Below are 15,176 nucleotides of genomic sequence, written 5' to 3'. Positions count from 1 at the left end.
CTTCAAGGTGGGTTCTCAATAACCTAATTAACTGAGGCAATATAATATAACTTCTAAAACTAAAACAGAGGTTACTTACGTTGAGCCGAGAAAAAAGGCAAGAGAAAGATTAAAGCCAAAAAGAAAAACAGAAACAACTGCTGTGAGGAGCATTGCCACTGAAGTTGAATACACCTGCAAAATGTAAAGTAGCTAAATGACAACGGAAACTGATTTGATGCAGTGACCATGATCTCAGGCAAAGGAGAAAAACAACATAAAACCCTTAACTGCAGCTAAAAGTAATTGTCATGGATTGACTTGCTAGAACAAACTACTTTCTAGCACATTAGATTGATGCAAAAGTACAGAATTGAAGCTATGTTTCCATGTCTTACCTTAACGATGTTGTCAGCATATTTCATAACCATAGATACAGCAATGCCACTGTAAACAAAACAAAAACAACGAGTAATGTTAGAAAAAAGAGAACAATTCTCATTATGAAAGAACAAACAGTGTTTACGAACTGCTCATGCTAGAATATAACATGAAGCCCAGATAGACATATAATTTACCTGAGTGCGTGATTGAGAATCATTAGGACCGTAATAAATGAATATCCATGAAAGAATCCCCTAAGCAAAGAGATAAATTCTTATTAGTTGGGGAAACTATAAAATATGTAGCGCTTACAACAAAAGGTAGAATCAGAAAACAGAAAGAAAGGTGCAATTACTTGTTCATCACTGCATCAAAATCTTGAACCAATATAGCAACAGCATTGAAGGCCATTCCAAAAATATACAACCAAAAGTTTTGCACATTTATATTCCTTGAAGGACGCTTTTTTATTATAGCCTGCAAAGAGAACAAGATTTCGGAAACAATTGATTCCACTGCCCACAAAATCAGAGCGTTCACCTTTTTCACTCACTGAAGAAATGAAGTTTACCATGCCAGATAAAATAGTGCTTCTGAAAAATCCTTAAAAAAACCAATGTGGCCAAAATTTTGAAAAGCTGAAATAATCACAGCAATAGGTAACCCAAGAAACAGAGAACATAAGTTATGCTTGATATTCACCTCAGTGTACACTCCTGCAAACCCACTTAAGAGTGCCATGACCTGAAAATATGGTGTTCGTTCTTACAATGATACGCATATAAAAAATTTGAAAGTGGACTAAAAGGGAAAGATAAACAGAGGAAAAACTTAATCAGTTGTTGACAACTCACAATAGCCATCACCCAACCTTGGAAGGGAGTTTGAAGAACATGATCTGACCTGCCAAAAAAATTAGAGATAATGAAGCAAATGACAAATTAACATGTGCATGGCAGACTAATCCCTTCCATTCTAACATGGTGCTTCTGCATTTAAATATTGACAGATATGATCTTCCTGATAATAACATATTCGCCTAAGAATGACAAATGCTATGTCTTAGTAACTCCAACTTCAGTCAGGAGCTCCAAACAGATTACCACAACCAACATGCCAAAATTACTAGAAATAGTTGGTATTCAGGAAGATCAATCTGAAAGATACTATTAAAACATATGCTGGTAATGGTTCTTACTTTGAGTTTAGTTGTGCTGTGGTACATCCTGCACATAGCAGAATAAAAGCCGCCCACTGAATTTCACTTAACCTGTAATATGGTATTATCAAACACAAATCGTGTTAGCACTATAGGAAACTCCTAAACTTCTGGCTATATCTTCATCACAGTTTTAGAACTTAATGGTTTCCATTTTATCAAGCTTCATCTGCAGCCCACACTGTATTAGTTCATTTATGTCCCTCTCTCTTCCCGTACATTCTGACATCCTTCCATATTTCTTATAGAAGATATGTGGATCAAATGGCCATGGGCATGATGTAAGAAATAAAACATCCTTTCTATCTCAAACATGGAAAACACAAACACACTTATTTATGAGTGGGAATAATAAAAGAACAGGTTTAAAGAACTTACTTTTTCTTGAGTATAATTCGGTATAATACACCAGTGCTGATAATGTTCAGGTTCTTTAGAATCTGATATCCTGGAGCGTCCACATATGCAAAGATGTAATACTGCCACACAAAAATGAAAAGTATATAGGACCATACCTTTAAAAGAAGGAGACCAAAACAACAGTTAGGGGGAAAAAAGAAAGGTGAAACCAACCTGAAGCAAATTTTTTACAAGGTAAAGCAGTGCAGGAATGGGGTAAACAATAACTTCATCCAAGGTTGTACTCAACCTAGTACAACACGACGCGCTTGTAAGAAGTAGGCTTTACAAATTCTTACTAAGTTCAACTAATCATTACAAAATAACCAGAAAAAGCACAAAACTATAAGGGTAATTTCTAATTTTCAATAACCAACACCAATCAGTCTGCCACCGTGATCTCCCATAATCATGTAAGTCCAATCCTAACTATCATACAATTTGAGAATATGTACTCAACAGTAGGAAAGAATTCAGTATAGCATCTAACAATAGAGGACTTGTCACAAATGAGATCAATATTTTACGCTCATTTTTACATCAATTCCAACAATGTAATGAAGTTTCATCATCCATCACATACTAAAAGACTAAGAAACAACATAATGCAATATCAATGATGATACAAAAAGCTAACCTGTTATCTTCTGTAACACCTTCATTGCTCCAGATTCTTGCCAAGGCAGCAAGCGACAATGCACATTTCAAAGTCTCCACCTACATTCACAAAACAACTAAATTACGCTTGACGAGTCAAAATTTGACGCATACATCAAATTTAAGCTAATTTATCCTCGATCCAGACCGAGAAATTCGCAGTGGTAACACTGTACTCGTATTTTCCAGCTCTCTTCGACCACACGATCAGAATCGCTTGCGAACTCGTAAGAACAGTCAACGCAAGTGTGACGATTGACCTAATCAAAACAACGAATTTCGGTTCATTTGGCGCCACAATTTGGTGTATTATCAAAAATTAACGCAAAAATTAATAAATCAAAAATGGAAGAAATTCTTTTTCGTACTTTCTCTTCCACTTGGACCGATCGATTGGACCGCCTCCCAAGCCGCTGGCTTCATTGTTGACCGCCAAGCGGACATCAGTAAGCTTCTGAAGCTTAAAAAAAATTGAGAATTCATATTCTAATTGAAAAAAAAACGTACCAACAGAGAGCGGTTTTCCGCGCAAGCTCTCGACGTCCTCGCTAACTGAATCTTCATCTTTATCCTGCATTTTGAATTCTACGATTTATGAGCTCAAATTTTTGATGAGTTGAAGAGAAATGAAGAGCAAGTGAACGCAAACCGAGAAACATATGTCGAATTTCCATAATAGAAAACGACGAGATCAGATTGAGAAGGAAATACCTGGTCTTTGATTTTCCGATACTCCATTGTCTGAAAGAGAAAATCTCTCTGATCTGCTCTGTTTTGCAGCTCGAGACTCTCACTCACTGCGTCTTGGCCTTTGCTTTCTCTGTCAGATCTCTAACCATCGATAAACTCTGGTTACAGAACAAACAGCAGGATTCTTTTGCAAAACCCGACCCGTTGAAATCTTGGCTTCAATGGGCCAAACGTGAGCCCCAATCACAAGTCTGGGCTGGACATATGCCCAACATTATTACTATAAACGACAGTACGACACCAAACAAAATGGAGAAAATTAGCAAAGCTATTCTTAAACTGCATGTGAATTTTTATTTCTTCATTAATATCTTTTTACTAATATAATTATTTAACTAGAAAATATATTAATTAAGAATAAAGAATAAAAATTCAGACTCATACACTCTTATTTATTTCCTTTTTCCAACAAAATAAGCCACAATAAACTCATCAAAAGGAAACAACAAGGGGGGGAAAAAAAAATTAAAGGCAACAATCCTCTTAACAAATAACAAAAAGTCGGGACGACGACAACAAAAGTGAGTGACTCTTCTCAAGAAACGGAATAAACGGCAAAGTAACGAAGAGTACAAAATGACATGGAAACTAAAAACGAAGTAATCCTAACAAACGACATAAAGTTTAGAAACGATAATACACGATGAACATCTAGAAACGACATCAAACTCAAACTAGAAGAAACCCAAAGCCGACATCAGAAGTAAAACGACAATAATTTTAAGACAAAATCAATGAGAAAACGACATATAAAACAATATTGATATGGACAATGCAACAGACAACATTGAAATTAGCAACAAGCAGCGGGAAAACGACAACAGAAGAAAACAACGACAACAAGCTCAAACAGCAAACCATAACAACAAAAAACCAGGTACCTTATTTTTACAACTCAAATCACGACTCAATCTTTTTATATTAGAGAAAACACTTTAGCAAAAAAGTTTAATTTAAATTTTTGTATGGGAAAATACTGTAACAAAAGGAGTTTGCTTTGTGATTTGAAGCCGAGATTGATTGCCAGTTGGTAACTCCAAAAAAAAGGACATCAATGGGGAAACGAAAATAACCAAAAGAAAATACAGACACATCATTATAAAAACGACACTAGTCAAATAAACGACCTAAAATTGAGAACAACAATAGTGTCAGAACGACAATGAAAAACAAACAACTATGTTCTGTAAAAATAAATAAAACTGAAACAAAAATTAAATGAATAAATAAAAAACAAAAAATAACATGGATGCGGAAAACGACAATAACCTCAACAAATATCATCAAGCGAAAAGACAACAAAGCACACGCACATGTTAGTAATAAGGACAACAAACCAAGTTAACAACAATAATATCACTAAGTGGCGTCAATTTCATAATGACAGCAAAATTTAGAACAACATTATTAGTAAAGTGAACAACACGTCTCAACAAACAGCAGCAACTGAAACGACAATAAACCTAAAACGACATTGTTAGTAAAAATTATCAAACCAACAAAATAATAATAAGAATCTCAACGAACCATGTTAATTGGAAAAGAAAATCATTATATTTGAGAAAATAAAATACAAGAAAACAGCGACAATAAACGGCAAGAACCTTAAAGAACGTATTTGAAAGCAACAACAAACCAAATAAACGATACCATTAATCCAAGAAACATGGTGACTTGTGAACTGGATGGAGACTTAGGCATCGTTCAGTTTACGGATTCGAGTTTTTAATTCGAATTGAGATATGATTTATATGAAACTGTAACAAAAAAAATTATATGTGACTTTTTATATGAGCTTTTAACTGTAGTAAAACTGAAATTGATAACTCGAATCGCTGAAATAAACGATGTCTTAAAGTCTCAGACAACAAATACTGAACGACATGAACCCAAAAAGCAACTTCGCCAGGAAAAACGACATAAAATTTTATAGACAAACAATAATTTTCTTAGAAATTTAACCATATCAACTTAAAAAAATGAAAAACAACGTAATATTTTCTTAAAATTAATAAAAAAATATAGTTTGATTTTAGAATATCCTTATTAATATTCTGCAATTCTGAACATGAGATCAAGCAAAATTATATCAGCAACTACACAAAATTTACACATCTCCACAATGTAATAGAAATTTGACCATCCATAAAAAATGCATATATATGCTCACATAAATTACGAGGGTGTTAAGTATGAGGATTCATGTTATAGTTTGAATTTCGTAGCTCGTTACAGTATTTTTTCTCACAAAAAACACACGTAAATCGAGAGTAATTTTGAATCCGTAAACCAAACGTGATCGATCTCCCACTCTCACACACGGAGATACAAATATATATACTCGTATATATACATGCATAGCAGTAGTATAGTCAGCTGCCAATCGTCCATGTATAAAGTAACCTCAAAATGAGGAATTCTCCCAACATAACCAACCGCTTCTTCCCACAGATATTGAAGGTTAATCGATACAGTTGTAGCTTTCATCAATTAAGTTTCACGTTTATATTATTTTTTATAAGCCTACATATAACCTGCCTTTATGCACGTACACTACTGTGGATGCACATTAATTGGTATATTTATTATCAAATTCATGGTTATTTTGACAAGCAATGATCAGTGTAAAATAAGAATATGCTTTTCCGAATAACGTGAAGTATATTCGAAAGTTCCAATGGGCTTTTTATCGGAGAACCGAAAGTGTTGGTAGAGCATTTTCTTATCCAAGAAAATTAGATTAATTAAAACAAAATTAATATAATCCAAATGATTAAAACAGATCCCAACTCCAAGCATGCTCCATAAGCAATATATATTAAAATGCTTGACAATAGCCTTTTTCTATTTTTTGAATCGTTTTCGGTGGTTAATGTGCCTTCTCTTAATTTTAGAAAACAAATCATATTTAGCTAGTTTGATGCAAGTTGGCGACAATAACATGTTACTTGTAAATTATATCCAACATTATAATGGGTTCGTATTTTGTTTTAGAGTCCTGTCAAACACGTTTATTTGATGACTTAAATTTATTTTATTTCTAATTAATTACTTTGTTTGAATAATACATCAAACTAACTTCCTTTTCCATTTTTAGTGCAAAAGATAAAAAAATAAAACGCTTTTTTTTTTTTTCATTTGTTTCCTTTCTAAATGAGATTTGTATTCTACATTTACCAAATACAATAAGCTAAAGAATAACCTAAAACAAGCCAAAAGAAAATGAAATACAATTATAGAGTTCACATTAATTATAAGGTATTTATGTTTAATTTTCCCCACTTTTGAGTGGATAGAAAAGAAAAATGTTGAAAGGACTTTCTTTAGTTTTTTGTGGCTGACATGATATCGAATATGCTATTAGCCGACAGAAAATGACGATATATTGGAAATTTGTAAGTGGGAAATTTTAGTACAAGTTATCGCCATATAAGACGCGGTAAGACCGTAGAAGCCAGCCAGAGTGTGGCCATAATTTTGTAAAAACATTTGTCGGTTGCTAAGTCTGGATCTGCTTACATATAGATTCCTTTTCTTACACTCCCTGCAATTTTACTTAATTACCTACTTCATACTAAGATCTCGTTCATTTTATCGATTTGAGTTTTCAGTTTTAGGTTTTTACAGTAACAAATTCTCAAAAAATGTCACATCTAATTTTTTATACTACAGTGAAAAACTCTCAGAAAATGTCATATCTCAAATTGAATTGAAAACTCGAATCCGCAAAGTGAACGAAGCTTTATATTACCACAGTTGCTCATATGAAGCTACAAAAGCTAAAGATTCTCACATAGTTAGCATTCTCAAAATTGTGTAAGGCATACATTATCCTACATTTCTTTACTAATGTTTTTGTAAAATACATTTTGGAAAAAGGTAATGCTTTGTACGTAATGAATATTATGGACCAATATACTTCTTATTACATAAAAAAAAAATATTTTTTTTTTAGGTTTGAGGAAGGTTTGCATACTAAAAGTGGTTAATTAAGAGTTATTATTGTTGTTGTTATGGAATTAGCGTTAATTTCAACACGTAACCACAAACTAAACTTATTTGAAGTTAATAATAACGTAATATTAAGGTTTAAAAATACATTATATTGGAACACCTACAATGTAATGTAAAATAAATTAATGTGACAATGTTGAAATTCAACATTTGTGCAAGAAAATCATTCTCTAATTCAAATGTTATAGTAGTGTTAAACTTAATATATACTATACTTGATGCCAAATTTGACCCCAAAAATATTATGTCACAAATTTTCGCATTTAGCTTCCGTTGGTTGATATGTTGACTTTTAATTTAATATATAATCACAAAGTTATCATTTCAAATTATCTAAAAGTAAATTTGTTTTATTAAGTTCCAAAACTCAATAACTATGACAAAATATAGGTATAACATATGAATTAGTAACATCATATATTCCAGTATAAATTAAAAATAATATATCAAGTATGCCCATCATTTTTACACCTCTTTATATTAAATATAATATTGATATTCGCATTTGAATCGGAAGTGATCTTAGTACATATTTTATTTTCAAAAATTATAATATAGGATTTTACGAAATTATAATAGTAAATTTATTAGGTAAATTATTTACTGCAATTTAGTTCAGATTATTTTTATACTATCTACTTCTTTCCCATATTTATTTTGTTTTTTTTTTTAATTTTAAGGTCATTTTCCTTCTTCTTTTTTTTTTTTTAAAGAAAAGCAAGCCCTCACTCATCTCATTCTCATCTAATCAATGCACAACACTTGCAAAAACGCGACATTATCACGAGATGATGCAAGCAACATCAATACAGAAAACTTAGAGAGATGGAGCCCACCACCAGCAGTGATCCCCCATCAAACTCCCTCATAAAACGAATAAAAACAGCCTGTTTCAGAGCTGTGAACTCCTCGCTTCCATTTCCTCTCCCACCTCCTCTTCTCTCTCTCTCTCTCTCTCTCTTAAACACCCCCACACCAACACAAACACACCAAAGCCAATAAACTTCTCTCTCTCTCTCTCTCTCTCTCTCTCTCTCCTCTTCTTTGACACAATGAGCTCCATTGTCCAGACCTTCCAAAAGCGGGACTTCCTTCCCGTCTCACAGGACGCCTCATCACCAAAGGACCAACAACCAAGCATCCGGCGGAGGCTCTCCTCTCTCAGCCTCAAACTCCAGCCCATCTCGTCCTCCCCGGCGGCCTCATGGGCCTTCCGCCGGTCCAAGTCCGTCTCCGCCATGGGCGAGTCCGCGGGAAGCTCCATAAGGAAGTGGTGGGACTGCGGCTGGGGCTGGATCCTCTCCAGAAAGCCCATGTTCGCCGAAGATCTGGAGATGAACGAGGAAGAGACCAAAGCCCTTGGGTCCCACTCCCGAGGAAGCTGGAGACACGTGTTCTACAAGGTCAGATCCGAGCTCAGAAAGCTCGTCCGGTCCGACCGTGTCGGTCTTCCTCAGACCTGCAGGTACGATTCGTTCAATTATTCCAAGAACTTCGACGACGGAAGGAAAACTCTCTTGGTTAGCTGAAATATTGAAAAAAGTACTCAATAATACGGTTTTATATAAGATTCCGATCATCAAAAAGATTGAATTTTTGTCCCTTTTTTTTCTTTTTAAATGTTATTCTTGTTATTGTAAGTAGAATATAGATTAATGTTCTGTGTTATGTGAGATTATTAATGTTGAGTGTTTCCAAGGAATGGATTTGGGGCTCAAGAAAAAGTGAATGTTTGAAGAGTTAAGCTTGATCAATGGGACAGATCTCTGTTGGTAAATATGATTTTTCTTTTTTTCTTTTTTTTGGTTTGGGAATAATTTATTTAGTTTTGTATCAGATTCATTCCATTGTAAAACTATCACAGCTTATTTATGTCCTAGTCCCTCCACAATGTAATATATCTGTTAGCCGTTTTTATCTTTCAAGATCAGATCTTTATTTTTTATTTTTTATTATTATTATAATACAAGAAAAGGGGAAACGCCACCACTTTTAATATTGTGAATCAACTGGACCCATTTACATATGGTGCAAAATCGCTTCAATTGGTAGACTGAAAATGCATTGCCTTAAATGGCAAGTTTCATTGCGTTTTTTTTTCCCCTTAATTTGATGCCTAGTATGAAACTTGAGGAAGAAAGTAACGTAGCAGCCAAATTTTCAACCATAGACGATTAAAAAAAAGAAAAAAAAAAAAAAAAGTAAAAGACCGTTGTTTAAGGAGTGAGATCGTTTTTTTTTTTTTTTTTTTTTGTTTTTCAATATTTGATGCGTGTAGAGAACTTAAAATTTGAGATGTACCATAATTTTCACTTATACTTGAGCATAAAGATTTTACAGGCCAGATCTCATATGGTTGTCACTTTTCCATTTTTCTGTACGTGATATGGAACCAAAATCTGTCTCATCCTTCTGAGATCTAACTCCGGATTTAACCTTATAAGGTCAACTTCATTTGTGTATTTTTAATATCGGATTATTTCTTGGAATTACACTTGAAGCGTCGGTGCGGTGACATACGGTGTATATATACATTATAAAGTGCTATGCCAATCATTGCCAGCAAGGATATCGTGATGACAATTGACAAAAAGTACATGAATTCAAAATGTAGCTGGTTATAATGCGCCGAATTAGCACCTTGTATGAATGCAACCTTAATTAAAAAACTAATATTGTTTGGGAGAATTAGTAAGTAACATGATCATGATGTCTCTGATTTTCTTTATGTTTGTTCTCCGAGAAAATTGGCAATGGTGGGCATCACCTCGATCGCGTAGAAAGTGTCGGTGCATTTGGGAGATGCTTACCCACTTTTTTCTTTCTCAGGAAAAGGAATAGAAAATCATTAGATGTGTCGTGGAATTTTGACCATCACATGGATCGTATCATTCCCACGATCATCACCGACGCAATAGAAAACAGTTTGAGAGTCAATTCATAGTGGCTGAGCTGGCCTTTTCTCATTTTCTCTTTTTTTTTTTTTTTTTTGGTCCCTTTGTGGTGTGAGGAAGAGGAAATGACAAAGTTTGGTGAGGAACAAGGCAAAAACCAGAGTACTTTAGGAGACAAAATACGGTTGGCAATCAGTTGGGATCGTGAATGTCCTTGTAAACTTCCACTATGTCGGTGATTATTTATTGTCGTACGTTGATATATCAAAACGACACAAGTTTCCACCGTTGTTATGTAAGTAATTATTTTATGCATTTACACAGATATTTTCAGTAATATTGATAATGGATTAGAATTAACCATTGGTCACTGGGAGTAAATACTTGTACAAATTCTACCTGACATTTCATTATACATTTTTTCTAGTGGCATATTTCCACCGTACAAATTAAGAGGCCAGGTCAGAAAATTTTAATGTTGCAAGAGAATAAAATTTCTAAACTTCTTTAAATTGGCCGATTTTCCACAACAACCCAGAAAATCAAAAAGAGCCTTCTTATTTACAGAGTGAAAGTGCAATCGAAACCTGTTTTTTGTTACCAAATTTTGGTAACACGTGCTTAAAATCAACCTTGTCGGAACATTTGTTGTCGTTTTTATAATTTATATCGTCTTCGTTGTTTTTGTCGTTTTGAGAATGTTTTCGCTCCAGTTTAATATTGTTTCCCCGGTTCATGTCGTTTCTTTATTAAAATCGTTTACCATACTCTTATTGGCTTTCAGCTTCATGTCGTTTTTTTACACAGTTAACGTGGTATTCCAAATTGGTATGTATCGTATTTGGTATATACATCTCTCTCTCTCTCTTGCGGGGAATTCGAACTCTTTGCGGAGTTGGATATGAGATTATTATTATTAGTAGTAGGCTAATTCTCCATGTATTTTCTTTTTCTCTATTTAATGTCGTTTTTGAAAACGACATGTCGTTTTATAGAAAAAAATTTGCTTTCAAAATGCAGTTTGTCGTTTGTGGGTTCTGGGCGCCCAAGTCTAAGCCAACCAAGTCCACACTCGATATCTGTAGAAGTTAATCATTAACGCACTCCCAACCTGCAAAAAGAATATTCCATGATATCTTCTATCGGAGAGCTGCTAAAAAGTTGAAAGTTTTGTTTATCCAGAATAAACCAAAAAATGGCCTTAACCTTCAATGGCGTAATCCCACAAACAAGAGGCTTGAGCAATAATTCATGGGGGTTGTTTGGGTCTCCTTCTAAGAAGCCTTCTCAAACTCGATTTCCCACCTGGGTGGTTTCACGCCCAAAGACAAAGCCACGATTTTCCCACGGCACTTCTTCTGTCTCTTCTTCCGCCGCCAAAACTGATTCCACTCTGTCGGATGTTGAGTACCGAGAAGCTCAGGACCACAATAATGGCTTCACTCCCACTTCCACTTCTACCACTGGTAAGTTTCATTTGTTCCCACTTCTATAATCGAAAATGGAAAAAAAAAAAAAAAAAATGCGCATCTTTTTGTTCTGTTTTTTTTTTTCAAGATTATCTTTTGTTCAATCTTGGAGATGATGAATAGAAGAAAGATAGCAGTGGGAATTGGGAAAATGGAATCCAGATTTTCTGTCACATCTTGGTGTGTCAAATGGTGTGTAACCTCAAACATTAAAACTATGTAAAAGTCGGTTAGAAATCATTTTAAAATTTTTAAATGATGCAGCCAAATGTGATTTTTATGAGACCGAAAATTGAACAATAATCTGAATCTGGAATTTGATCATTTATGAACTGCCACTACAAGAAGAACTTAATTTACTGTAGTATGCACATGGAAAAGCTAAAAAAAGAAGGTGGAGATTTTTTGTTTCTTTAAAAAAAAAAAAATCATTATATTTTACTTATTAATAAGATTTTAAAGAAAATGCTATTGAATTTTCTTTAAAGATGAGCTTTGTAGAATCACTATATTATTTCTTTGTAGACATTAGGTGTAATTGAGTTCTGTAGATCTTCATTTATTGTCTTTTTTATTTGTTCAAAGCATGGTCGGAATTTGCCAGAAATGTTTCCGGCGAATGGGATGGCTTTGGAGCAGACTTCTCAAAGGCAGGCAACCCAATTGAACTCCCAGAATATGTTGTGCCCGAGGCTTATCGAGAGTGGGAAGTCAAGGTCTTCGATTGGCAGACTCAGTGCCCTACACTTGCTCAACCAGAAGAGCCTGTTCTTATGTACAAGTTGATAAAGCTACTCCCTACAGTAGGATGTGAAGCAGATGCCGCTACATGGTACAGCATCGATGAGAGGACCGTAGGAGGTCTTGACAACAGAGTCTCTGCCTTTGCATACCAATCAAGTGGATGTTATGTCGCGGTCTGGCCAATGGAGGAAAAGGGTCCTCTTAAGTTGTTGGAGTTGGAGCATTGCTTAATCAATCCTCAAGATAGGGAGTCTCGGATGAGGATAGTTCAGGTGGTTCGGTTAGAGAATGAGAAGATTGTGTTGCAAGGTATTAGAGTTTTTGTTGAGCAGTGGTATGGACCATTCAGGAACGGGGATCAGCTCGGTGGTTGTTCTATCCGTGATTCTGCATTTGCCTCCACGGCTGCCTTGAAAGCCTCTGATGTGTTTGGCGTCTGGGAGGGTTTGAATTCTGTTGCCAGTTTTGATGGCTCTCAGGTTGTGAGTTGTTGAAATGGTCCTTTTCCTTCGGTTTATCTGCGTTTTCAGTTGTGTGTGCATTGTGAACTGAACCAAAAACCTCCTATTAGACTTCAGTTGTCGCAATTTTTCGCTCTTTAGAACAGGTTCCTGTAGTCCTGACGTTTCTTCCGTGCTTATTAGAAAAACAGGCTATTGTAGGTGAATGGTAAAAACTTTGATTCTGCATGGATTTGAAGATTTTCATCAATAACAGCTCTTGAATTTGTTAATAGGATTGAAAAACAATTTGGTTTCTGGTAGAGAGTAACCTCACTACTAGGGAGAAACATGAAACTATTGATAAAAATGAGTGAACTTCTATGTAAAAGTCTCGTCCAATTAGGATTTGTTGTACATATGCCCTATTACTTTACTTTTTCTTGACTAATTTTTATTTTAGGACCTCTTGTCAAGTAGTATGTGACTTTGTCATCTCTTGACTTAATCATCTTTAAGACGAGTCAATGATGTGAACTTGTCTTTATGAACGCAGGACTTTCTTCAACAACTTCAAAATGGAACCATTGTGAAGTCGGTAAGAGATGAACGTGACATCGTATTGCTTCCCAAGCAATTGTGGTGTTCAGTAAAAGAATGTGAAGATGGAGAAACTCGCTGCGAGGCAGGCTGGCTGTTAAGTCACAGCCATGCCATCACATCAAAATGCACCTTCTCAGGCAAAGCCACTTTGAAGGCAAGTTTGTTTAGTACAAGTCTAAGACATACCATTTCTTACCTTTTTGGCTTCTATTAGTGTCCCAAATTTAGAATTTTTGTTCTGAAAACTTTCTTTCTTTTTTTTTTTTTGTTGCAGGAAGTTTCAATAGCTTCTGAAAGTGCAGTCTTGGAGAGTACTGTATAGTATATAGGGGGGGAAGAACGGAACTCCAATAAATATGTGAAATCTGTTAGATTCTTTTTTTCTTTTGTCCTTTCCCCTGGCTATATATTTTGCAAAAGGATGACAATGTGTAATACAGCAACAGCACATGTGCTTGTTGTCCACTATATATACATATGCGTGTACAAAATTCTTTACTGTTATTTTCGTCCAAATTCATAGTATTATCACATAAGAACCGCATATGACTAATCTGCGAGATTCTCTCTGCATATGGCCTGGCGTTTAGTTAACTTGTTTATCTGACATTGCTTGATTCTTGCAATTTCACAGTAAAAATGCTTCTCAACTTGTTAAAAAGAAAAAAAAAAAAAGTTGAGTTTTTCTAGGGAATTCAGGGGCAATTCTGCTCCAGAATCCAGATTTTCTCTTCTTGACCAACCCAGTTGCCTGATTGGATGAACAAACAAAATTCAACGGGTGTTGGAATTGAATCTAAATAAGCGACCTATAAATTTTGAATAAATTTTGAAAAAAATGGAGAATTTATCTTTAAAATTGCATGAGTTTGGACCTTTAGCCTTTATTCTTGATAAATACCCTTTTGTTAGTGTAATTATTTGACTAAAAAAGTTATAAATTAAGAGTAAAAAATAAAAATCTTGACCCGTACATTTTTAATAGGTATTTGTTAAGATTATCTTAAATTGAGGGTCCTGTGATAAGAGTATCCCTTCTGGTGCTGCGTTTTTGAAGGTCAATCGTCAAAATTATATCAGGCAAAGAAAGTATACAAAACTAGCGGAACCAAGCAAAAATATTGCAACTCGGATGTGTCTTTTTGCTTTTTTTTAAGGAAGTTTTTTTAGTAGGATGAGAACAAATGAACTATCAGTAGTTTTTTACTTTTCATCCGTTAAATTTATATAAGAAATTATATGATCTCCACTTTTTTTAATGTAATTTGATTTTTATGAGATTCAGAAACTACACTACTAATAGGACTCCCAAAAAATTCCTTTTTTAAAGAATTTTACAAGTTGTTTATAACATCCAAAAATGTGGCCGAAGATGTCAGAGTCGGACTTATTCAAGTGGATGGAGACAAATACACGTGAATCTTTACCAAAAGGCCGAGAAAGATATTAATAGCATTGATCCTAATCAATTACTTTGATTGGTAACAGAGAAAGGTTGATTCCAAATTCCAGTCACCGAAGTTGCCTAATTGAAGAAAGTTCAGGATTTTAGCACACCAATTAATTAACCTCTTCCCCTCCTTTTTACTTCTTTTCGTTTGGCTGGATTTTAGTTACATTTTGT

At 34.6% G+C, this 15,176-nt stretch overlaps 3 protein-coding genes across 3 annotated transcripts in view; 2 read left to right on the top strand and 1 right to left on the bottom strand.

Moving 5' to 3' along the window:
- LOC21396897 (CMP-sialic acid transporter 4) overlaps nucleotides 1-3,464 on the bottom strand; it is a 4,567-nt gene extending 1,103 nt beyond the window's left edge. Inside the window, exons 1-14 of the mRNA XM_024161913.1 lie at nucleotides 3,350-3,464; nucleotides 3,146-3,209; nucleotides 3,007-3,055; nucleotides 2,787-2,898; nucleotides 2,619-2,698; nucleotides 2,156-2,231; nucleotides 1,961-2,061; nucleotides 1,562-1,633; nucleotides 1,218-1,266; nucleotides 1,066-1,107; nucleotides 719-840; nucleotides 558-617; nucleotides 378-426; nucleotides 80-174 (exon numbers count right to left, since the gene is read on the bottom strand). Of these exons, the coding sequence (XP_024017681.1) occupies nucleotides 80-174; nucleotides 378-426; nucleotides 558-617; nucleotides 719-840; nucleotides 1,066-1,107; nucleotides 1,218-1,266; nucleotides 1,562-1,633; nucleotides 1,961-2,061; nucleotides 2,156-2,231; nucleotides 2,619-2,698; nucleotides 2,787-2,898; nucleotides 3,007-3,055; nucleotides 3,146-3,209; nucleotides 3,350-3,376 (998 nt within the window). The 5' untranslated portion in view covers nucleotides 3,377-3,464. The remainder of the gene's footprint in view (nucleotides 1-79; nucleotides 175-377; nucleotides 427-557; nucleotides 618-718; nucleotides 841-1,065; nucleotides 1,108-1,217; nucleotides 1,267-1,561; nucleotides 1,634-1,960; nucleotides 2,062-2,155; nucleotides 2,232-2,618; nucleotides 2,699-2,786; nucleotides 2,899-3,006; nucleotides 3,056-3,145; nucleotides 3,210-3,349) is intronic.
- A 4,839-nt stretch (nucleotides 3,465-8,303) lies between these two features.
- On the top strand, nucleotides 8,304-9,407 carry LOC21396896. Its single transcript, XM_010092406.2, has one exon. It carries the CDS (start codon nucleotides 8,455-8,457, stop codon nucleotides 8,929-8,931), a length of 477 nt encoding a protein of 158 aa, XP_010090708.1. The 5' UTR covers nucleotides 8,304-8,454; the 3' UTR covers nucleotides 8,932-9,407.
- A 1,944-nt stretch (nucleotides 9,408-11,351) lies between these two features.
- On the top strand, nucleotides 11,352-13,881 carry LOC21396895. The gene is made up of 4 exons (XM_024161912.1): nucleotides 11,352-11,762; nucleotides 12,351-12,988; nucleotides 13,506-13,706; nucleotides 13,827-13,881. The coding sequence occupies exons 1-4, from the start codon at nucleotides 11,492-11,494 to the stop codon at nucleotides 13,872-13,874; spliced, it is 1,158 nt and encodes a 385-aa protein (XP_024017680.1). The 5' UTR covers nucleotides 11,352-11,491; the 3' UTR covers nucleotides 13,875-13,881.
- The last annotated feature ends 1,295 nt before the right edge of the window (nucleotides 13,882-15,176 follow it).

This window comes from Morus notabilis, unplaced genomic scaffold (assembly GCF_000414095.1).
Source record: "Morus notabilis unplaced genomic scaffold, ASM41409v2 Scaffold338, whole genome shotgun sequence".
Classification (NCBI taxonomy): domain Eukaryota; kingdom Viridiplantae; phylum Streptophyta; class Magnoliopsida; order Rosales; family Moraceae; genus Morus; species Morus notabilis.
Note: the sequence above shows the minus strand (reverse complement) of the source record. Positions and strands in the feature narration are given on the sequence as shown.

Excerpts from the sequence above, each read along its gene's own strand:
- LOC21396896 (XM_010092406.2), top strand. The coding sequence starts at position 8,455 with ATGAGCTCCATTGTCCAGACCTTCCAAAAGCGGGACTTCCTTCCCGTC.
- LOC21396895 (XM_024161912.1), top strand. The coding sequence starts at position 11,492 with ATGGCCTTAACCTTCAATGGCGTAATCCCACAAACAAGAGGCTTGAGC. Across the intron at positions 12,989-13,505 it reads CCAGTTTTGATGGCTCTCAG|GACTTTCTTCAACAACTTCA; the intron begins GTTGTGAGTTGT and ends TTATGAACGCAG. Across the intron at positions 13,707-13,826 it reads CAGGCAAAGCCACTTTGAAG|GAAGTTTCAATAGCTTCTGA; the intron begins GCAAGTTTGTTT and ends TTTTTGTTGCAG.